Here is a 20,772-nt window from a genome sequence, read left to right as displayed (position 1 = left end):
CGCACACGCGTGGGGATATAGTAATGACAGTGCTAAGAGGAGAGGGTGGGCTGGTCCTTTTGGTATCACTAGAAGCATGTGTCATGTGACTGTGGCAGTATGCTTCGCCTCTGTGTGTGCATGGGGTGGTGGCAGTGGTGTGGGCTTGCATGCTGCAGCCATCCCTGATGTTGCTATGATACAGGGATGTGGAAGGTTAACTTCATCAATAGCATGCCACAGTGTTCCGGTTTCAGAAATTGAAAAAGCTGGCGATGCTGAAAAGAGCATTAGAGGGTGTATCGCCTTTTGGATGCGTTTGGTTATTTGGGGTGCCTGGCACGGTGTCTGTGAAATATGTCTTCAGAGGGTGTTTATATTGGTGTGTCAGATATGTTGTGGATGGCAGATCGAATCAAATCAACTTTATTTGTAGAGCACTTTTCCTGCAAAGACATGCAACACAAAGTGCTGAACAGAATTAAAAACAATTACAGTAAAGTCTCGTTATATCGATATCGGTTAAAACGAATTACTACTTATTACGATACTATTTCATTTCCCGGCAAATTTCTAGTCTTTTATGATATAATTAGCTCCGTTAGTACGATACACGGTTATTATGATAATCCGGTTACTACGATGCCCTTTTCATCTCCCGCCAGCCAATTTGGTCTGCTTATATCGATACAAAAGCAGCTTAAATCAATCTTTGCTTAAGGATTTCAATACCAAAAAAGAACACGGCGAACGGCTGCTTCCAGTCAACTTTATTTTTCACACTTCCACCACCAGAGTGCAGCACACACAGCGGAAAACACCCGTCCCTCGCGCCTACCCCTCCGGGTGGCAACACCTTCCCTATCGATAGTTCCGGGGTGAATTATGTCCCGGTAACCGGTAATCACTACAGCGTAAGTTTATTTTTATTTACTGTAGTACAAAATGTATTGTAGTACAAAAGCATGCTAGATACGCAATCCATGAACTCAAGGAGAAAATTACATGCCATATCAAAGATCCGCCCACTTTTAATGCAGTTCGGCGCAGGATCGGATATATGGATAGTCCGGTTATATCGATATAACGAGACTTTACTGTACCACAATTAAAAGGAAAAACTGAGGATCAAGGAAACGCCCCCACTAGAAAGGGGGGTCAAAGAAGGTTTTTCAATTAAATCCAAATTTAAAAACACGCAGCGGTTAATTAGTAATGTTTTGTTTTGGATGGGAAGCCGGAATTTTGAATGATTTGAAATGTGAAGTTATAGGAAAAGCCGGGAGAGGAGAGGGCTGTGCTGGAACATGATTGGCGGACTGACCTTTGATCCCTCCCCCTCCTCAGCGGGGCGTGTCTCTATGGAAACAGCCCATTTATATGTGTGTGTGTGTGTGTGTGTGTGTGTGACAAGGCTTGCTAAGGAATGGAACTTCCCAGTCAGTGTGTGTGTGAGTGTTCCCGCATTAGTTAAGATGCAATCAGAGAAAATCAGTGTGCTTGCACGGAGTTTTGGCTTTACTTCTTTCAGCTTTAGCTTATAGTTAGCTCTGCATGTGTGTGACAGATGTGCACAGCCCCCCCCCCCCCCCCGCTTCATCCATGTCAGCTGTCTGCATGGGTTTCCTGTCCTAAATAGCTCCAGAAGACGCTCAGTGGGTGTCGGGGGCATTCATCTGTGTGCGAGTGTGAGTCTGATGTGTGTTTTGGTGAGCAACATGTAGCTGAAGTCAGTCAGCAGTCACCAGGATGAGCTTGAGGAAGAGGCTCTCCTTTAAGCGGGTCTGGAATTTCCATACAGTGAGTATTGCAGTTTTATGTATTTATTGTAGTTCGATTCCATTCACATTGTTTATCATTAGCTGTATAATTGTTTTCAAAATGAAATACATGTAAGTGGATGATGAGAGAAAAGCAGATTTGCATACCAGGATACATTATATGTGTAACGGTTCAGCCATAAGCATGCTGGTAAAGTCCCTTCCATGATGTCTTATAAATCCTTTTTTGGGGATGCAGGTTCAAGCTCCGGTCAGGGTGCAGGCTGAATGCGTTACAGGGAATCAAACTGCAAACACAAATGTGGAGCTGAGCTCTTTGTTGCTACTCTAAGAACTGTCACACCTCTTGGAAGACTTGCTGCAAGATTCCGAGTGTGCGGGGAATTTTGTGCTCCCTGATGTTGTGACTGCTGCTCTCGATTCTGGTTCATCCCAAAGATGCGACTGAGGTCCGGACTCACAGATCAAACAGAAAAAGGGCCGTCCCCAAACTGTCCCCACACATTCGGCAACATATACAGTCATTAACCAAGAAGTGGAAGAGTTCAGATTCACTGGTAATTAACTCATTCGTTATCAAAAATATATTTATACGTCTTTTATGTTTGTTTGTTTTTTTTGCACAAGAGGCACAAAGAGGTGATGATGCAACTCCACAATTGAAGAGATCATGTTTGATGCAGGTCGAGTGGTTAGCACTCGGACCTCACAGCTAGGAGACCAGGGGTTCAATTCAATTCCACCCTCGGTTTGCATGTTCTCCCCGTGCATGCGTGGGTTTTCTCCGGGTACTCCGGTTTCCTCCCACATTCCAAAAACATGCTAGGTTAATTAGCGACTCCAAATTGTCCATAGGTATGAATGTGAGTGTGAATGGTTGTTTGTCTATACTATGTGCCCTGTGATTGGCTGGCCACCAGTCCAGGGTGTACCCGAAGACAGCTGGGATAGGCTCCAGCACCCCCGCGACCCTCGTGAGGAAAAAGCGGTAGAAAATGAATGAATGAATATTTTTGGTTGAAAAAAGTCCAGTTCGGTACGGCAGCCTAGTGGTTAGCACGCAGACCTCACAGCTAGGAGACCAGGGTTCAATTCCACCCTCGGCCAGCTCTGTGTGGAGTTTGCATGTTCTCCAAATTGTCCATAGGTATGAATGTGAGTGTGAATGGTTGTTTGTCTATACTATGTGCCCTGTGATTGGCTGGCCACCAGTCCAGGGTGTACCCGAAGACAGCTGGGATAGGCTCCAGCACCCCCGCGACCCTCGTGAGGAAAAAGCGGTAGAAAATGAATTAATGAATATTTTTGGTTGAAAAAAGTCCAGTTCGGTACGGCAGCCTAGTGGTTAGCACGCAGACCTCACAGCTAGGAGACCAGGGTTCAATTCCACCCTCGGCCAGCTCTGTGTGGAGTTTGCATGTTCTCCAAATTGTCCATAGGTATGAATGTGAGTGTGAATGGTTGTTTGTCTATATGTGCCCTGTGATTTGGCTGGCGACCAGTCCAGGGTGTATCTCGCTTCTCACCCAAAGACAGCTGGGATAGGCTCCAGCACCCCCGTGACCCTCGTGAGGATAAGTGGTAGAAAATGAATGTTGATATCGCCCTAGGACACTATTCTGTGTGCCTTGATGTATCAGTTAAATGATCAAAAATGGCCAGTATGAGAGGAATGGCTTTTGAAAAAGCTAGGGGGGGGGGGGGGGGTTGGACCGCTGATTGACTCAATAATGAACTGATTAAGAGCAGTGACAAGGAACGCTTAACTTTCATAACATGCAGAAAGAGAAAACAGGAATGAGAGTAGGGAAAGTGTCTATAGAAAAGAAATGAAACACAAATGAAAACAAATTATGGCAAAGAAAATCATTTGTGAAAGAACCACGTCGAACATAACATGAAACAAAGGTTGGACAGAAGTAGCAGACTCGGTGAAGTGACACTAAAAACTAAGAACAGGATGAGGCTCCAGGCTGTTTCTCTTTCTCTCCAAAGCCAGATGTGTGTTGGCTTGAGCAGGAGAAGCAGACAAGCTTGGAGACATTGGCCAGAAATGACAACAAATAGACACTAAGACAAAAAGAATGTCTCGCCACTGTGAGTCATATGATTTGTACACACCACCCAAGGTGTACGTCAGCGTGACCGTGTCATAAGCGTGTATAGTATATGTGTGTATGTGTGCGCATTGTAGAAGACAACGAAAAGATGAGCCTTTTCTATGCCTTCAGTTCTTCCAGGATTATTACATTTAGTGTTTTGACGGTTGATGTTTCGTGTTTGATTGAAGTGCCTTTAAGTCAAAGCAAGGGGCCAAATAACGCTTGGCCTTTTTGAGTCACATCTGATGTGTGACTCACATGTTGGGAAACAAACATCAACCTCATTCCTTTCTTTTGACAGTTAGTGATTCATTAGAAAGTGTTTCAACCTTGCTCGGCATTCCAGCTAGCTTTCCCAAACCTCATATTTGTGATTCTTGCAAACACATCCCAAATCAGAACGGGAGTTTCCACATTCAAGCGCACACCTGCAGAGCCTCCATTTTGGGTCGTTTAGAGCAGTTTTTTCAACCTTTTTTGAGCCACGGCACGTTTTTTTGCATTGGAAAACATTCATTCTTATCCTCACAAGGGTCGCGGGGGGTGCTGGAACCTATCCCAGCTGTCTTCGGTCGCCAGCCAATCACAGGGCACATATAGACAAACAACCATTCACACTCACATTCATACCTATGGACAATTTGGAGTCGTCAATTAACCTAGCATGTTTTTGGAATGTGGGAGGAAACCGGAGTACCCGGAGAAAACCCACGCATGCACGGGGAGAACATGCAAACTCCACACAGAGATGGCCGAGGGTGGAATTGAACCCTGGTCTCCTACTTGTGAGGTCTGCGTGCTAACCACTAGTCCGCCATGCCGCCCCATTGGAAAACATCACTAAGTCCATAGGAGGAAGGAGCTAGGTGTTGCCACACGGACCGATATTACATTCCTCTGCTAGTCTTTACACCACGGACACTCCACAGTAGCCATGTTTACATGAGGAGTTTTTCTCTTTCCCAATGACTTTTCCGGAAACAATGGTATACATGGAAAGGAATATTCCAATCTCTTGTCTACATGCGTCGCTATAATCAACCAGAATAGTCAATGGGGCATGCCCAGTAAAACGTAAACACCAACATCACGTGATACCGACTTCCCCGAGTTGTTCTTTGGAATAACTTGTTGGAATAATTCCGTATTGCCAGTTTTTCGTTTGTCCAGTCTTGAAATTTAGTTTGGATCAAAAACAAACTTTCCGTATCAGTCCAGTGCCGATTGCTGGCCTCCATTTTTAAAACTGAAGAACGTCTGGAGCTGCGTGTTACGTCATATCTGAGCATGCGATATGATAAATTTAACCAGGAAAAGGATCAAATTCAAGCTTGTTAATATTTTATAATTCAACTGGGTACATGTTTTATATAGATATATATTTTCTTTTGACTTATGGACTTATGAATGGCGTATAGAAGGGTTTAGATTCTGTTCCACAGATGGCGCTAATGCACACGAAAGCTGCTTGCCAACCGCCAATAAAGTACAGAAGAAGAAGAACGCACCCTGACAACTTTCCGTTTGAGCGGCTACAAGATACCTCAGTCGGATTGGGGAAAGGAATATTCCACCCCTGTTAATCCGATTATATATTCATTGGGATTGGCACTATTCTTTCGGAATGAGGCGTATACAAAGGTTAAATTCTTTCCATTTGAGCAAATAAACCAAATGCAATTGGAATATTTGGGTCCACGTATACGTGGATATTGACATAATATTTGCAAATGATGATTAATAAATGTTAATTATAAAAAGTGATATTGGATAATTCCTCACGGCACACCTGACAATTTCTCAAGGCACACTAGTGTGCCGCGGCACAGTGGTTGAAAATCCTATTTTCATTTGACTTTTCCTACATGGACTTAGCAGTTTTAAGAGCTGGCAGGATATCTCAGGTCCTCTCAATAGTCGCCACTATTCACCTCATATTCAAAAGTAAACACTCAGGCACACACATTCAAAGCGTTGTGCAACAGCTTCCTCTTCAGTTGCAAGTGTGAGTGTGTCGTATTTGGTGAATTCCGAGTGGCCTAAAAGCACAATGTGTATGTCAGTCATTCATTTTCCAGCCATTTTAGGTGTTGTAAAAACAAACAATTGTTTGTCTGTATTTCAGTTTTCTCCAGAATCCTTTACTTCCTCTTATACTTTGCTGTGTCTCCCATTCCGGACCAAGGGTGGCTGTTGCCGCTGCCATGACGGAGCCAAGAATAGGTTCCTGGTACAAACAGTCTTGTCTTTGTGAGCGCTGAGTGCATATGTTATCCCTCAGAGTTTGTCGCACGGATAGACATGTTTTATGCACCCACTAAAGTGTCACTGCCTGCTTTGTGTCTCATTCGATAAAACAGATCCCATTTTTCCAGCAGTCAGTGTCAAACTTTATGCCTATGCGCAGACGTTTCGGAAGATTCAGTTTGTTTAAATAACGTTTGATGGCTGTACACGTAAAACTATTATGAATACAGAACAGATGGCTATAAATTGTTAACCCCAACATTCTGGGTTCATAACAGATGATGTAAGCCTTCCCCTTCACGCAGCTCGCAGCTAATAAATCACTTGGGAGCAACACAGCAACACACAAGGTGAAGAACCACTCCCTGTATGCATACAAACATACACAGAGGCCCGACACATGCATGCAAACATGCAGTGAACTAACTTCATAGCAAACAGAGAATGTAGGCGAACATGCTTATAGTTGGCTTGTCTTGAGCAGACTAGCATCATGTCATTGCCATGACAACCTCTCTGGTGGTCCATGCAGAAAAACATTTGCAATGCTTATTTTGATGGAGTATTCCGGCTTTTCTTTTCAGGAATGTGATGTTCACAGTAGGGGCTGCATGGTGGACGAGTGGTTAGCACGCAGGCCACACAGCTAGGAGACGTGTGTGGAGTGTGTGTTGTCCCCGTGTGTGCGTGGGTTTTCTCCGGGTACTCCGGTTTCCTCCCACATTCCAAAAAACATGCTAGGTTAATTGGCGACTCCAAATTGTCCATAGGTATGAATGTGAGTGTGAATGGTTGTTTGTCTATATGTGCCCTGGGATTGGCTGGCCCGGTTTCCTTCCACATTCCAAAAACATGCAGCCCAGAGTGTACCCCGCCTCTCGCCCAAAAGACAGCTGGGATAGGCTCCAGCATGCCCATGACCCTAGAACAGGGGTCGGCAACCTTTACTATGAAAAGAGCCATTTTACCCAATGCCCACTGAAGAAAAATAGCCTGGAGCCGCAAAACATATAGTATGTTTAAAACAACATTGGAGGGAATTTGGGGGTATCAAAGTAGTTCAGATAAGAAAAGACGAGTTGGAGTACTCTTGCTAGTTTTGGAGATAAACGTACATAAATGTATGTGTAAACTACTGTAAACGTAAAAACAAGTTCCCATGTCGCTGTTTTTAAATTATCTCGAATTTATTTTTTAGATTTGTAGGTAAGTATTACTTGTTTTTCTTCATGTACTGAACTGGATAGCAGTCAGAACTCACTCAGGATGCATTCATGGTCTCAGACAAAGTTGGATTTTTTAAAACTCATTACAAAAGACGTGCATTTTCTCCACTCGGGTGTTAAAAATATTCAAGCATCGCATAGGGAGCCACAATAAAGAGGCTGAAGAGCCACATGCGGCTCTGGAGCCGCAGGTTGCTGACCCCTGCCCTAGAAAATGGATGGATGCTCACAGTATTGTACAGTAGTAAGCACTAAAATTACATAAACATGTCGAAATTACTGCGCATTAGTGCTTATAATGCTTGAGTGGTTAGCATGCAGGCCCCACAGCTAGGAGACCCGAGTTCGATTCCACCCTCAGCCATCTCTGTGTGGAGTTTGCATGTTCTCCTCTTGCATGAGTGGGTTTTCTCCGGGTACTCCGGTTTCCTCCCACATTCCAAAAAACATGCTAGGTTAATTAGCGACTCCAAATTGTCCATAGGTATGAATGTGAGTGTGAATGGTTGTTTGTCTATATGTGCCCTGTGATTGGCTGGCGACCAGTCCAGGCTGTAAGCTGGGATAGGCTCCAGCACCCCTGTGACCCTTATGAGGATAAGTGGTAGAAAATGAATGCTTGACAAAACATCTTACTTGATAATGTATTACTTGACAAAACTTTAATATTCCAAACATAAATTGGTTGAATACGTTTCTTTTTAGGTTTTTTTTTTTTTTTTTTAAACATGTCTTCGATTCATGCAGTGTTCACATTCACCAAAGTTTCCTTGAAAGCAGACCAAGACCAACTCCAAGTGGTCCCAGCTTTTTTTTTTTTTAGTGCATACCAGGATTTGGATGATACCATTCACACTTGACATAACAAACTTCACAAGCCCAACAAAAGCACCGTAGTTCATTTTTACTGAAGTGTAACAGAATTGTCCCGTGGGCGGCAAAAGGAACATTGACGAATAACATCAACATACTGTACAATGGGTCTAATGCCATGCCATCAATAATACTCAGTACTACTATCAAGGGAAAGAGCGGACATCATCTTTTTGTTGGGTTTGTATACTCTGTATCAAAGTTTGATCCCATGTCTGGGATGTGTGTGCTGCAGGGAAGATGCTGCTGGAGGCGGAGGAAAGATAGAAACAGGGAGGAAATAATGACGGCAATGTGCTAATAGAGAAGTGCATAAAGTGAGGTGATAATTAGTGTTTGTGAATACTCAGTATTGAGGGAAAGCGGAGACAAAGCACGGAGCATGGAAAAGGGTCATGGAGAAGAGAGGGAAGAAACGAGAGAATGTGAGAAGATGTGGGGCCTCGACTAGGGGCCAAACCGCTACACCGCAGGGAAAGTCTGGAAGTGATCACACTGCAGTTGAATTCGGGGGGGGGGGGGGCGTGAATGCGGCCTACATAAAACAGGCTGCTTTTACATATGCATCTATACAAAACACACACACGTATTATACACAAAGCACAGGCCACTGGAATGTGTGTGCAATGTTCTCAAATCAGCAACGGGATCAAGTATCCATACTGAGGTTTTTCATCTGTTCTATGTGGAACTTTGACCACAGTCAACTACCATTAAGTCATATCAAATGTCTTTTCACATACGGGAAACCACCTCTGCTCTTCCAAAGGCCATTTAAAATAAATAAATACAGTCATTACGCACACACACACACATATATATATATATATATATATAGCCAAGCCTGCAGGACAACATGGAGCTTAATCAGATCAGCATGTAATGTATATTCACCAGTAGGTCAGTTTAATAGATTGATTTGTTCAATATGAGCTATTATGATTTTATTAAGAGTATTCCATATCAAACCGATCCAATCATTTATGATCCTTGCTTTGTGCATTGGGATAAAGACATGCGAAAACGGAAAATGGGGGCTGGCCGGGTCCGAAATAGCTCAACTCCGATTGATTAATTAGCTAATTTAGTGCTAAACACCATTGTTGCATTAGTGTAGGTCGTACAAGTGTACAAGGGTACAAGCGAGGGTGCCGTTAAAGGTAAACAGTGTAGTCCTCACACAAGTACACACAATACACACAAGTGAATGAAAGCGGCTTATATGCAAATAAGCAGATATCCGCACTGACTGACAACTGCGGGGTCTTGAGACACATGCTAACTCGCAAACTAGAGAGCTAGCGACCTAAACGGTAGCCTTCAAGTTATTTCCTTGAAACTTAAATAGCCAAAAAATTACCACTTCCACACGGATAGGGAGGATAACTATTAGCAGTTATTTAACCTTTAACACGATACCATACAGCATCCATATCAAACAACATTAAACTTTCATATCAAGGCGGGGGCCTCAAACTAGTGTCCGGCGGGCCACATTTGGCCCGCGGGCCGCGTGTTTGAGACCCCTGATGAAGTGTATGTTTGGAATGTGGGAAGAAGCCGGAGTACATGCAAATTCCATAGAGGGATGCCCAAACAAAGCTATGAACCCAGACTGTGTGGTCAACATGCTAACCCCGACGTCCACCGTGTTATTTATTAATTCGTTCAAATACTTTATTTATTTTTAGTTCCTATGGTGAGCAATTAAACAGAGTCAGACAAGAATGGAAAACACGATGAAATACGCTCCAGAAAATCTCTTTTTTTGTTGTTTTTTTTTTCTTTGTGTGTTACTTGGACAGCCAGTCTGTCTAAATGTCTTAACTACTGGGCCAGAACTTTTCAGGAGGTCTGTGAAAAAGACCAGTGATGAACTCTTAGGCTAGGTCTGTTTAACATCAGACTCCTGATCAACACAGTTTTAATTTCTCTCAAATGGTAATAAGTATTTATTCATGTTTGAGCGGATTTGGAATGTGATCTGACTCAAAGTGGTCATTTTTTACAGTAATTCTTGTGATGAACTAGTGTCAAGGAAGACTTTCCAAGTGGAAGAATTTTATCCAACGTCACCTCGATGAGCAAAACTATCCACTCCCAAGTGGAGCGACCCACAGATGCTTACTGTAAAAAGTGGTCATGACTCATATGGACAAGATTTTATCTAAATTCATCACTTTAAATGAAATATTACATCAACATTTCTTGGAATTTACATGAACTTTTTTTGTATTTTCTGCTATTTGTGCATGTCATTATAAACATGTTTTCAATTCTGTTTGTCATACTCATTAAAATAGGAACCTGAGCAAGAAAGGCCCTCTGTGGTTGTATTCTGTCCAATACATTTCTTAGTCATTTTTCACTGGATTTGACATTCATGCTTGTGCATTTCACACGGAACCCAGCAAAGTGTTGTGCACATTCCAAGTGACAGAATGAAGCAATCCGCTAATCATATGCATGATGACACAGCATCTGCCGTGACGTCAAAAAACTTCCAACGCAACAGGGTGGGAGTGTCAGGTATTCATTTTCAGACTCCAGTCCTGGCATTGGATACGGATAAGATATGCTTTTCACACAGGCACCTTTGTGACACGACATCAAAAGCTGGAAAATTTGCAGCTAGACTTCATCTTCCCATTCGGTGTCGTTCAGACAGAACCGAGACCTGTGAACACGCCAACTTTTAAGGGTGCTTGAAACCCTATGGAACGTATGGCTCATGTTCTTCTTTCTATTTTCGGTCGCCACAGCAAATCAGTCTTCTGCATCTGTCTCTCTAACACAAACTACCCTCATGTCCTCCTTCACTACATCCATAAACCTCATCTTTGGTCTTCCTCGACGCCTCCTACCTGGCAGCATCCTTCTACCAATATATTCACTATCTCTCCTCTGGACCCAACCATCTCAGTCTGGCCTCTCCAAGGCCTCTAACATGTAATGTCCCTCTGATCCTATCCATCCTGGTCACTCCCAATGAGAACCACAGCATCCGCATCTCTGCTACCTCCACTTCTGCTTCATATGGCTCCTATTGAACCCTAAAAAGTTGTATTATATATCCGTTGTATCCATGAAAAATGGCGGAATTTATCTAAGTAATTTTCTCTGCTTTACTGTAATATTATCGGGGAAATAGAATTTGGATTCTAATTCTTAGCTCCATGATTGACTTCCAACCTTATTGATTGATAATTGTCTATTTCTGTGAGTGGCAAACATTACTCGTTTGTTTTTATCCTTATCTCTGTAATTGGTCAGACATGCAAATGCTTTTAAATCCCACTTCAATGTAAAGAAGTCTAAACACACACAGACAGACTTAGCCCCGCCCCTTCAGGGAGGTGTTCTTGCAGAGCAGGCACATCCAGTTCACAGATGATTCCGCAGATGATTCCACCCACCCGAGTGTATCACGATGTGTCAAATCCTGTTAAATGTGCGGTCACAAGTGTGGCCGAATGCCAGTTGGTCTTCACACCAGTGAATGAGCACGAGTTGGAGAGTGTGTCATCTTATCAGTGATGACGAGAGATCCTAACCCATGTCTCTCTGTGCTTTCTTGCAGTCCACCGCAGTCTCTGACGGAGGTGAGTTGCTGTTTTTCCTATCGATAAGTACTTCAAAGCTATGTTGTCATGATATAGTATCGATTGGACAGACTTTTCTGATATAGAACCAGCTATATCTGTCACGTATAAGAAGTGATGCTGTATGTCCCATTGTTTTTAAATACCGTATTTTCTGGACTATAAGTCGCACAAAGCCAAAAATGCATAATTGGGTAGAAAAAAAAAACGCACTGGAATATAAATCACATTTATTTTACAAACTACTTGACCAAAACTTACATTACATCATCTTGGAAGGCAAGTTCTAACATTAATAAAAGAATAGATAACATGAACATTAAACAATAAACATGAACAGAAAAGCTTTCCAGTGTTTATGTAACATAACAAACAGTTTTAAGTACAGTAGTAACTAGTTTGTTTTTTTGTTTTTGTTTTTGTTTTCTTCTTCTTTGTAAAGCCTCCGCTCGATTATTGTTTCATTCATTCATTTTCTACCGCTTTCACGAGGGTCGCGGGGGGTGCTGGAGCCTATCCCAGCTGTCTTCGGTTGAGAGGCAGGGTACACCCTGGACTGGTGGCCAGCCAATCACAGGGCACATATAGACAAACAACCATTCACACTCACATTCATACCTATGGACAATTTGGAGTCGCCGATTAACCTAGCATGTTTGTTGGAATGTGGGAGGAAACCGGAGTACCCGGAGAAAACCCACGCATGCACGGGGAGAACATGCAAACTCCACACAGAGATGGCCGAGGGTGGAATTGAACCCTGGTCTCCTAGCTGTGAGGTCTGCGCGCTAAATACTCGACTTCCGTGCCGCCCGATGCAAATTTCACTACTTGCAGCTTGTAGTCTGCAGAATAGGATTTTCTTTTGTGTTCTGTTGTTCTCAGTTGTCTTTGTAAGCTAACGTGTACTGTTTAAATATTGAATTGTTCAGGAGTAGGGTAGAGCGCCCTCTTATATATAATATATATATATATATATATATATATATTTTTTTTTTTTTTTTCCCATTTATAACTCGCTCTGGAGTATAAGTCGCAGGAACAGCCAACCTATGAAAAAAGGTGCTACTTACAGTCCGGTAAATATAGTAGTTGTTTTCCACTCAACTGATGTTGCTCAACATGTGGCAAGACAAACAAAGGCACTGATTGTGGACTATTCTAATAGTGCTTCGACACCTCCCTGTCACAACAGATGGGAGATAAAAGGAGGAGTTGGGAGGTGACAATAGAGACAAAAGGCATGCAGACGTTTCGGAGTATGTCCGCTCAATTATACCCTTGTTACTATCCTTTTTGACCTGAACGTTTCCTTGTGGACAAGCCCCTAAGTCAGGGGTCCCCATTACGTTGATCGCAAGCTACGGTTAGATCGCTAAGGTAGTTGGGGTCGATTGCGTCAATGTCGCTGTCAGTCTGACATTAAGCTCTGCTTCTGACTCGCTCTTGCTTCCACGCTTCCGTCATTTACATACATTTCATATTTTCAATGCATTGATGCTTCAATAGACGCCACTGGAAGTACGCTCACAATGCTCAGAAGCGAAGTCGTGAACATAAACAAAGGTTGAGGAAGGTAAATACATGCTAACATGGACTACCCCCAACATCACTTCCACAAGTCCACATGTCCAGAACACATTTATTTTAACACACACAAGTTAAATTATTTATTTTCCGTTATTGTATCTACTATATTGGGTAATACGGATGTAAAGGTGACCATAGGGGTGTTATTTCATATCAAGAGTGCTCTTCTTTCTTCTTCTTCTTTTTCTTTTGACTTTTGCCTTCAGGGGTCACCACAGCAAATCAATCTCCTCCATCCTACATCTGTCTCTCTCACACCAACTACCCTCATGTCCTCCTTCACTACATCCATAAACCTCCTCTTTGGTCTTCCTCTACGCCTCCTACCTGGCAACATCCTTCTACCGATATATTCACTATCTCTCCTCTGGACATGTCCCAACCATCTCAGTCTGGTCTCTCTGACTTTATCTCCAAGGCCTCTAACATGTAATGTCCCTCTGATGTACATGTTCCTGATCCTGTCCATCCTGGTCACTCCCACTGAGAACCAATATACTCACTATCTCTCCTCTGGACATGTCACAACCATCTCAGTCTGGTCTCTCTGACTTTATCTCCAAGGCCTCTAACATGTAATGTCCCTCTGATGTACTCCTTCCTGATCCTATCCATCCTGGTCACTCCCACTGAGAACCAATATATTCACTATCTCTCCTCTGGACATGTCCCAACCATCTCAGTCTGGTCTCTCTGACTCTATCTCCAAGGCCTCTAACATGTAATGTCCCTCTGATGTACTTCTTCCTGATCCTGTCCATCCTGGTCACTCCCACTGAGAACCAATATATTCACTATCTCTCCTCTGGACATGTCACAACCATCTCAGTCTGGTCTCTCTGACTTTATCTCCAAGGCCTCTAACATGTAATGTCCCTCTGATGTACTCCTTCCTGATCCTATCCATCCTGGTCACTCCCACTGAGAACCAATATATTCACTATCTCTCCTCTGGACATGTCACAACCATCTCAGTCTGGTCTCTCTGACTTTATCTCCAAGGCCTCTAACATGTAATGTCCCTCTGATGTACTTCTTCCTGATCCTATCCATCCTGGTCACTCCCACTGAGAACCAATATATTCACTATCTCTCCTCTGGACATGTCACAACCATCTCAGTCTGGTCTCTCTGACTTTATCTCCAAGGCCTCTAACATGTAATGTCCCTCTGATGTACTCGGTCCTGATCCTATCCATCCTGGTCACTCCCACTGAGAACCTCAGCATCCTCATTTCTACTACCTACAGTTCAGCTTCCTGTCTTTTCCTCAGTGGCACTGTCTCTAGACCAAACAACATGGCTGGTCTCACCACAGTTTTTAGGTGAAACTCTTCTATCACACATCACGCCTGACACTTCTCTCCACCCGTTCCATCCTGCCTGCACACGCTTCTTTGCTTCCTTTTCACAATCTCCATTGTTCTGGATTGTTGACCCCAAGTACTGGAAATTCTCCACCTTCTGTATGGTTATCGGATTATAGGGCTATAGGGATCTAATAATGTTAAATACCATATTTAGAAGATGGTAAACAGCTTTTCTGTGCTATATCTATGAACGTTTTGGGTTTATAAATTAGGAATCCTACTTCACCGAAATGCGCGATAAATGAGGGATTCCTCTACCAAAGTAGTTCTATAATAATATATTGTTGAACCATTGATTCATTGATTGTAGAGTCATACATTTGTAATGATGATACATTCATTCATTTTCTACCGCTTATCCTCACGAGGGTCGTGGGATGATGATGATACATATACTGGAAAAAGTATGGAATTTGAATGAAATGTCAAATCTAAAGGAACCGTGGTTAAATATCCAGGCCATAATCTTGTTTTCCATATTGATATTGATTTCTATATAATGTGATAGTTGTTGATGATTGGGATTGCTGGAGAGGTCAATCGATACAAGATGAGGCCGGCATATATTCTTCCTGTGTGCGCTCCTGAATGCTCCTAAAGCCTCGGTGGTGTCAGACTTTTAACAACGTCCTCATGAATACTGCAGTGAGCGCGTGTGCGCGCACATACGTACGTGCTCACACGCTCTTGTCTTTTTACCGTCCCGGCTCAGTCAAATCTAAATAATTCATTATGTCAAGACCTGTGGAGGCATGTATTGCTTACCCACTGAGTATCTCATTGGTGGACGTGTATAATTATACACGCATGCGGCCGCGTGCGTGTTGTGACCTGACTCTCTCAGGTTGTTAGCCTGCTTGCGTTTTTGCCTCCTTTTGTTCTTTTATACTACTTTTTTTTTTTAAACCTTTTTCTGTTCTCGCTGTGATGGTGTGTGTGTTCCACTCGGTGCTGTGTTACCTTGCAAGGGGGGCTTTTAGGCCCTTTTAGGTTGAGTATGGATGGAGGGACTTGGCTCCCGCTTAGGATTCGCTACCACTGGCACCACACTGGCTCCTATCGGCTCTACCCAGGTGAGGAGAACTTTGGTACCTTAACAATTCCTTTGCGATGAAATATGAAGCACAGGGGTCTCAAACTCAATTTACCTGGGGGCCACTGGAGCTAGGGTCTGGGCAAGGCTGGGCCGCATCAGGTTTTCCCAAAAAAAAAAAAAAAACGCATTTATTAAAAACAGAAAAATATACAAACTTTTTCAGTGCTTTTGTTCCGATTTTCTACAATAAAAGCTCTGATAAAACATTCCACTGTTCTCAAATATCTTAATTTTTATTTTTCTGCACAAAATAAGATGAAAAATAAATAAACAAATCAAGAATAAAGAAAATCAATCAGTAATAAATAAATATAATAATAATAATAATAAAACAGCAAATAATAAAAACTTAAGAAACCACATATAGTTGGTGGTAGACAAATAATTTTTTTCAGATTAAAATGAACAAAGCATTATTAGAGCCCTGTAGACATGACAAAACACGACTATAGTCACATTTATACTCTTTTTATTTACAACATATTGCGCAACTGCAGGGTCTTCAGACACATGCTAACTCGCAAACTAGAGAGCTAGCGACCTAAACGGTAGCCTTCAAGTTATTTCCTTTAAACTTAAATAGCCAAAAACTTACCACTTCCACACGGATAGGGAGGATAACTATTAACAGTTATTTAACCTTTAACATGAACATTAATCAAACGTAATAATTTTTTCTGGGTACATGATACCATACAGCATCCATATCAAACTTGCGCGGGCCGCACTAACATTAAACTTTCATATCAAGGCAGGGGCCTTAAACTAGTGTCCTGCGGGCCACATTTGGCTCGCGGGCCGCGTGTTTGAGACCCCGCATTCACTGACTTATAAATAGTCAAATATTGTTAAGTCATTGTAAAAAAAAATGTGCATTTTCCCAACTCGGAGCCACACCAAGGAGGCTAAAGAGCCGCATGTGACTCTGTCGCCGTGGCTTGCTGACCCCTGGTCTACACAGTAGTCAGTGGTTTATTGGAACAAGTGTTTGGGTGGTGCTGAAATTGTATGTTGATTACACATTTTCCACCGAAGTGATTGTGCAAACCAGAAAGCATTTAGACAATTGGCCATGACGCAAAACTCCACCCACAGTAGAAATACTGTAGAAAATGAATGAATGAACATTTATTTACGGGGTGTTGGTTCCATTCCGTGCAGTGGTAGACACTTGTGGGTCTTGGAAAAAAAACATTTATGATGTCTCCTTTAAGTGTGCACTGATATTAAAAGTTAAAAGTACATACCATTCTACATGTAATGTCTCACTGTATTGATGGACGGAAGCTTTACAATTAGGGCTGTCAAAGTCGATGCGTTAACAGAGGTTTCCTTTAACAGTGGCAATTTTTTGACGCACGATTAACGTGCGCTCCTCCTGTTTGACCCTCGCTAACTACGTAGCTACAAGCTGGAGCAAATATTAGCAGAAATGGAGAAAGAAACGAGTATTTAGATCGGTAAAGGTAGCTTCAAAGCTCTGGAATATGGCTCTTGTAGCAAGACAAAATGTATTTGTGTCTACTGTCACTGTGTTTGACTTATCATGGATTACATTGTCTGCCAGAGTCTAGAGCAGTGCAGGTATTGTTTTTATTGTCATATATAGTACATAAGAGTGTCCCAACTAACCAGTGTTTTTTACATTTTTACATCTCTATGTTGATTTTTAAATATTTTGCAAATATGCTTGCTTTAAATAATGGCCCACAGTTCCACAATTGATATGCTTATACATAAAATATGTTGTTGTAGTTGCACATTGATATCACCTACTTATTATAAATAAAACCGTATTTCTGTCAGCGATTAATTGTGAGTCAACTATGGATAAATGTGATTAATTGCGATCAAATGTTTTAATCGATTGACAGGCCTAGTTATAATGCATGACTAAGTTAGCTGTGGTTTGTTGGTATGAGGTGTGTCAAGCAGCGTTACGATGCCATCTACTGGATGGAGTTGTAATGACAAGCTCTACAGATAGCCACACAATAATATGACTGTGCGCCACAAATAAATGAATGTATGCGGGGTAGTCGTTTTTTTCGCAGTAGTGGGCATCATTTGAATTTTCTTGGTCATTCATTGACTTTATATTATCTTGGCCACTTCATACTGTCTTGCACTGAAAATGGAGCTGCTGTAAATTCATTCTACTATAAGTAAAATGACACTAAAGGGCATTCTGATTCTGATTCTGATCAATGGTTCCCCAGAGCACTGCTTGGATCTTATTTTTGCGATTAAAACCACCAACACCCGCCTTCTGGTGGTGCGTAAATCAGTTTTAACACTTGGGGACATACACCAACATTAACTATTAATTAGATTTATGATCTCTGCACAGAACTATGTATTGTTTATATATTTGCGACACTCACACAGCTAAGTACAGTATGTTACAGAAGCAGTTTTTGAAACACTCATTACGTGTTTATACAGTACTTACCGTTTATTGAGTCATTGTCCACTGGAAGCTGTGTATCTACGTGTTTTTTTTTTTTTTCAATCTTAATCCAAAAAAGTGAAGCTGCTGGGAATGATCACATCCTTAAGTATGGAAATTACTGTGTGTGTGTGTGTGTGTGTGTGCATGTAGAACTGAACAGCGTGGAGCTCCAGGGCTGCAGCAGCGACAACAGCCTGAACAGCAATGCCAGCCTCCCCAGTGTCCAGAGTCACCGGCGCCACACTGAGCGGAGAGTGGCAAGCTGGGCTGTTTGCTTCGAGAGGCTGTTGCAGGACCCCGTGGGAGTCCGCTATTTCTCGGTAAAATACTATAAGTGCGCACAAAGTTTGTGAGCAAATGACTTTGTGAGTTGGGTATTCCATGAGAGAAGTGCAGAAGAATTCACCTGTTCTTATAAAATAATAAATATATATAAATAAAACAATGGGGGCACGCATAACAATTAGGGATGGCCAATCAAGACAAGACATTTTGGACAATTCTGTGCTACCCTTTGAAATAATTATTAAATATTTTGAATAAAAGTTATGAGCGTTATCCATGTATGACATTCCTTCACAGACCTTATGAGACCTTTTGTGGGCTTGTCTCTCCTCCTCATAACTCCTGTTTCTGTTCATCCACATTTCTTGTTCCAGGAATTCCTGAAGAAAGAGTTCAGTGAGGAGAATATTCTGTTCTGGCAGGCATGTGAGTTCTTCAGCCACGTCCCTGAAAATGACAAGAAACAGGTACAGCACATACTGTCATTTTTGAAATTCCCATCAGTACCCTTTCAGCGGTACTATATCTTAGGTGTGATCTTGTTCTCTTGTCTTGCCTCCAGTTGTCTCAGCGAGCCCGGGAAATCTACAACAGCTTCTTGTCTAGTAAAGCCACCACACCGGTCAACATAGACAGCCAAGCTCAGCTCGCCGACGACATCCTCAACGCCCCGCGACCTGACATGTTCAAGGAGCAGCAGTTACAGGTTGGTATCTTGTATTCCTGAGCATCCACTCTATTTACGACACATTGAAAGGAGCAGTAATTAAAACTAAAAAAAAAATAAATAAATTATATTGTGGCAGTGAATTAACATCACAGTTATGGTTTCTTGCATAACATGGGAAAACAAGGCTGTCGCATAGAAGGAAACCTTATTGAGAAGCTCCATTGGTTTAACTTATGATAAGAGTCACAAGGCAACAAGATATCCCCAGGCCCAACATATTTTGGTATCATTCCTTTCAAAATTGACTGTTAATATTAAGGAAGTTTTTTTTATTATTAAGTTTATTATTAAGTTTTTTTTATTAACGGAAGTTTAACAGATTTTTTTTTTTACCTGCAAATAACATGCGTTCCTCCTGTTTGAACCACGAAAGCACAAATGAAGAGCTTGCAACCAAAAGGCGCTAAATCCATTTTGACTGATTTCGAGAAAATCAATGATTTTTAACTACGCACATATCAATCTATTTGGTCATCAAGTTTATATTGCAAATGAAAGAGCTATAAATATAGGTCATAAAAATGCATGCTATAAAAATCCTGCACACACCATGTATTTTATATATATTTTTAAATTAATTTTTTTTCCGGATTTAGCGCCTTTTGGCTGAAATGATGGATTTAGCGCTTTTTGGCTGAAATAAATTTGAAGTTACCTTTAACTTCTTCAATGGCATTGTTGTAAAAGAATGTAAGGTGCTTTAATGTGCTATGCTAATAAAATAATTACAACACAGAAGCCATTCTCAACATACAATACAAAATAATTATTATTAATTAAATTAATAAAAATTTTATTAAAAGCAGTGCTCATATTTGACTGCACCATGAAAGTTGGAGGTGTCAAGGTAGAGACATGCCTTTTATGGCGTAAAAAAAAATTCCATGTTACAGAATACTGTAAAAACACAATTTGTGTTGTCCTGAATTGCATAACATACTGTAACTATCATACGTGTACTTAATATACACAAACAAAACAGAATGCGCACTGATACTGGCTTTCTGTATGTGCAGTGCCAATTGTATTCTTCTCTCTGATTGGTCAGATTATCAATAGATGGGAAACTTGGGCCAATCAGAATAAAGAATAAAGAAAGGGATTTAGCGCCTTTTGGTTGAAATCTGAAATGGAAATAGCGCCTTTTGGTTGAAAGCATAAATTTCATATCACTTTTTTTCATATTTTTTAAAATGATTTCAAGACCAAAATATGTGATTTGGATACACATGACAGAGGTCTATTAAACTCATGAAAAACATGCAACTTAGTGAAAATTGGATTTAGCACTTTTTGGTTGCAAGCTCTTCAAATATTGAGCAGAAATGGAGAGAGAAAAGAGTATTGTGATTGATGTAAATTGAATTGGTGATTGATGTGCCCTGTGATTGGCCGGCGACCAGTCCAGGGTGTACCCCGCCTCTCGCCTGGGATTGTGA

General features: G+C 41.7%; 1 protein-coding gene across 2 annotated transcripts in view; it reads left to right on the top strand.

The window, feature by feature from the left end:
* Positions 1–20,772, top strand: part of rgs12b (regulator of G protein signaling 12b) — a 53,665-nt gene that overhangs the window by 24,972 nt on the left and 7,921 nt on the right. For both annotated transcript variants that reach the window (XM_058076452.2, XM_058076611.2), the window contains exons 6-9: positions 11,789–11,810; positions 18,469–18,638; positions 18,978–19,070; positions 19,166–19,309. In XM_058076452.2, the coding sequence (XP_057932435.2) occupies positions 11,789–11,810; positions 18,469–18,638; positions 18,978–19,070; positions 19,166–19,309 (429 nt within the window). The remainder of the gene's footprint in view (positions 1–11,788; positions 11,811–18,468; positions 18,639–18,977; positions 19,071–19,165; positions 19,310–20,772) is intronic.

This window comes from Doryrhamphus excisus, linkage group LG9 (genome assembly GCF_037039965.1).
Source record: "Doryrhamphus excisus strain RoL-2023G ecotype Guam linkage group LG9, RoL_Dexc_Guam_v1.1, whole genome shotgun sequence".
Taxonomy (NCBI): Eukaryota; Metazoa; Chordata; class Actinopteri; order Syngnathiformes; family Syngnathidae; genus Doryrhamphus; species Doryrhamphus excisus.
This window is presented reverse-complemented; position numbering and strand designations above follow the sequence as displayed.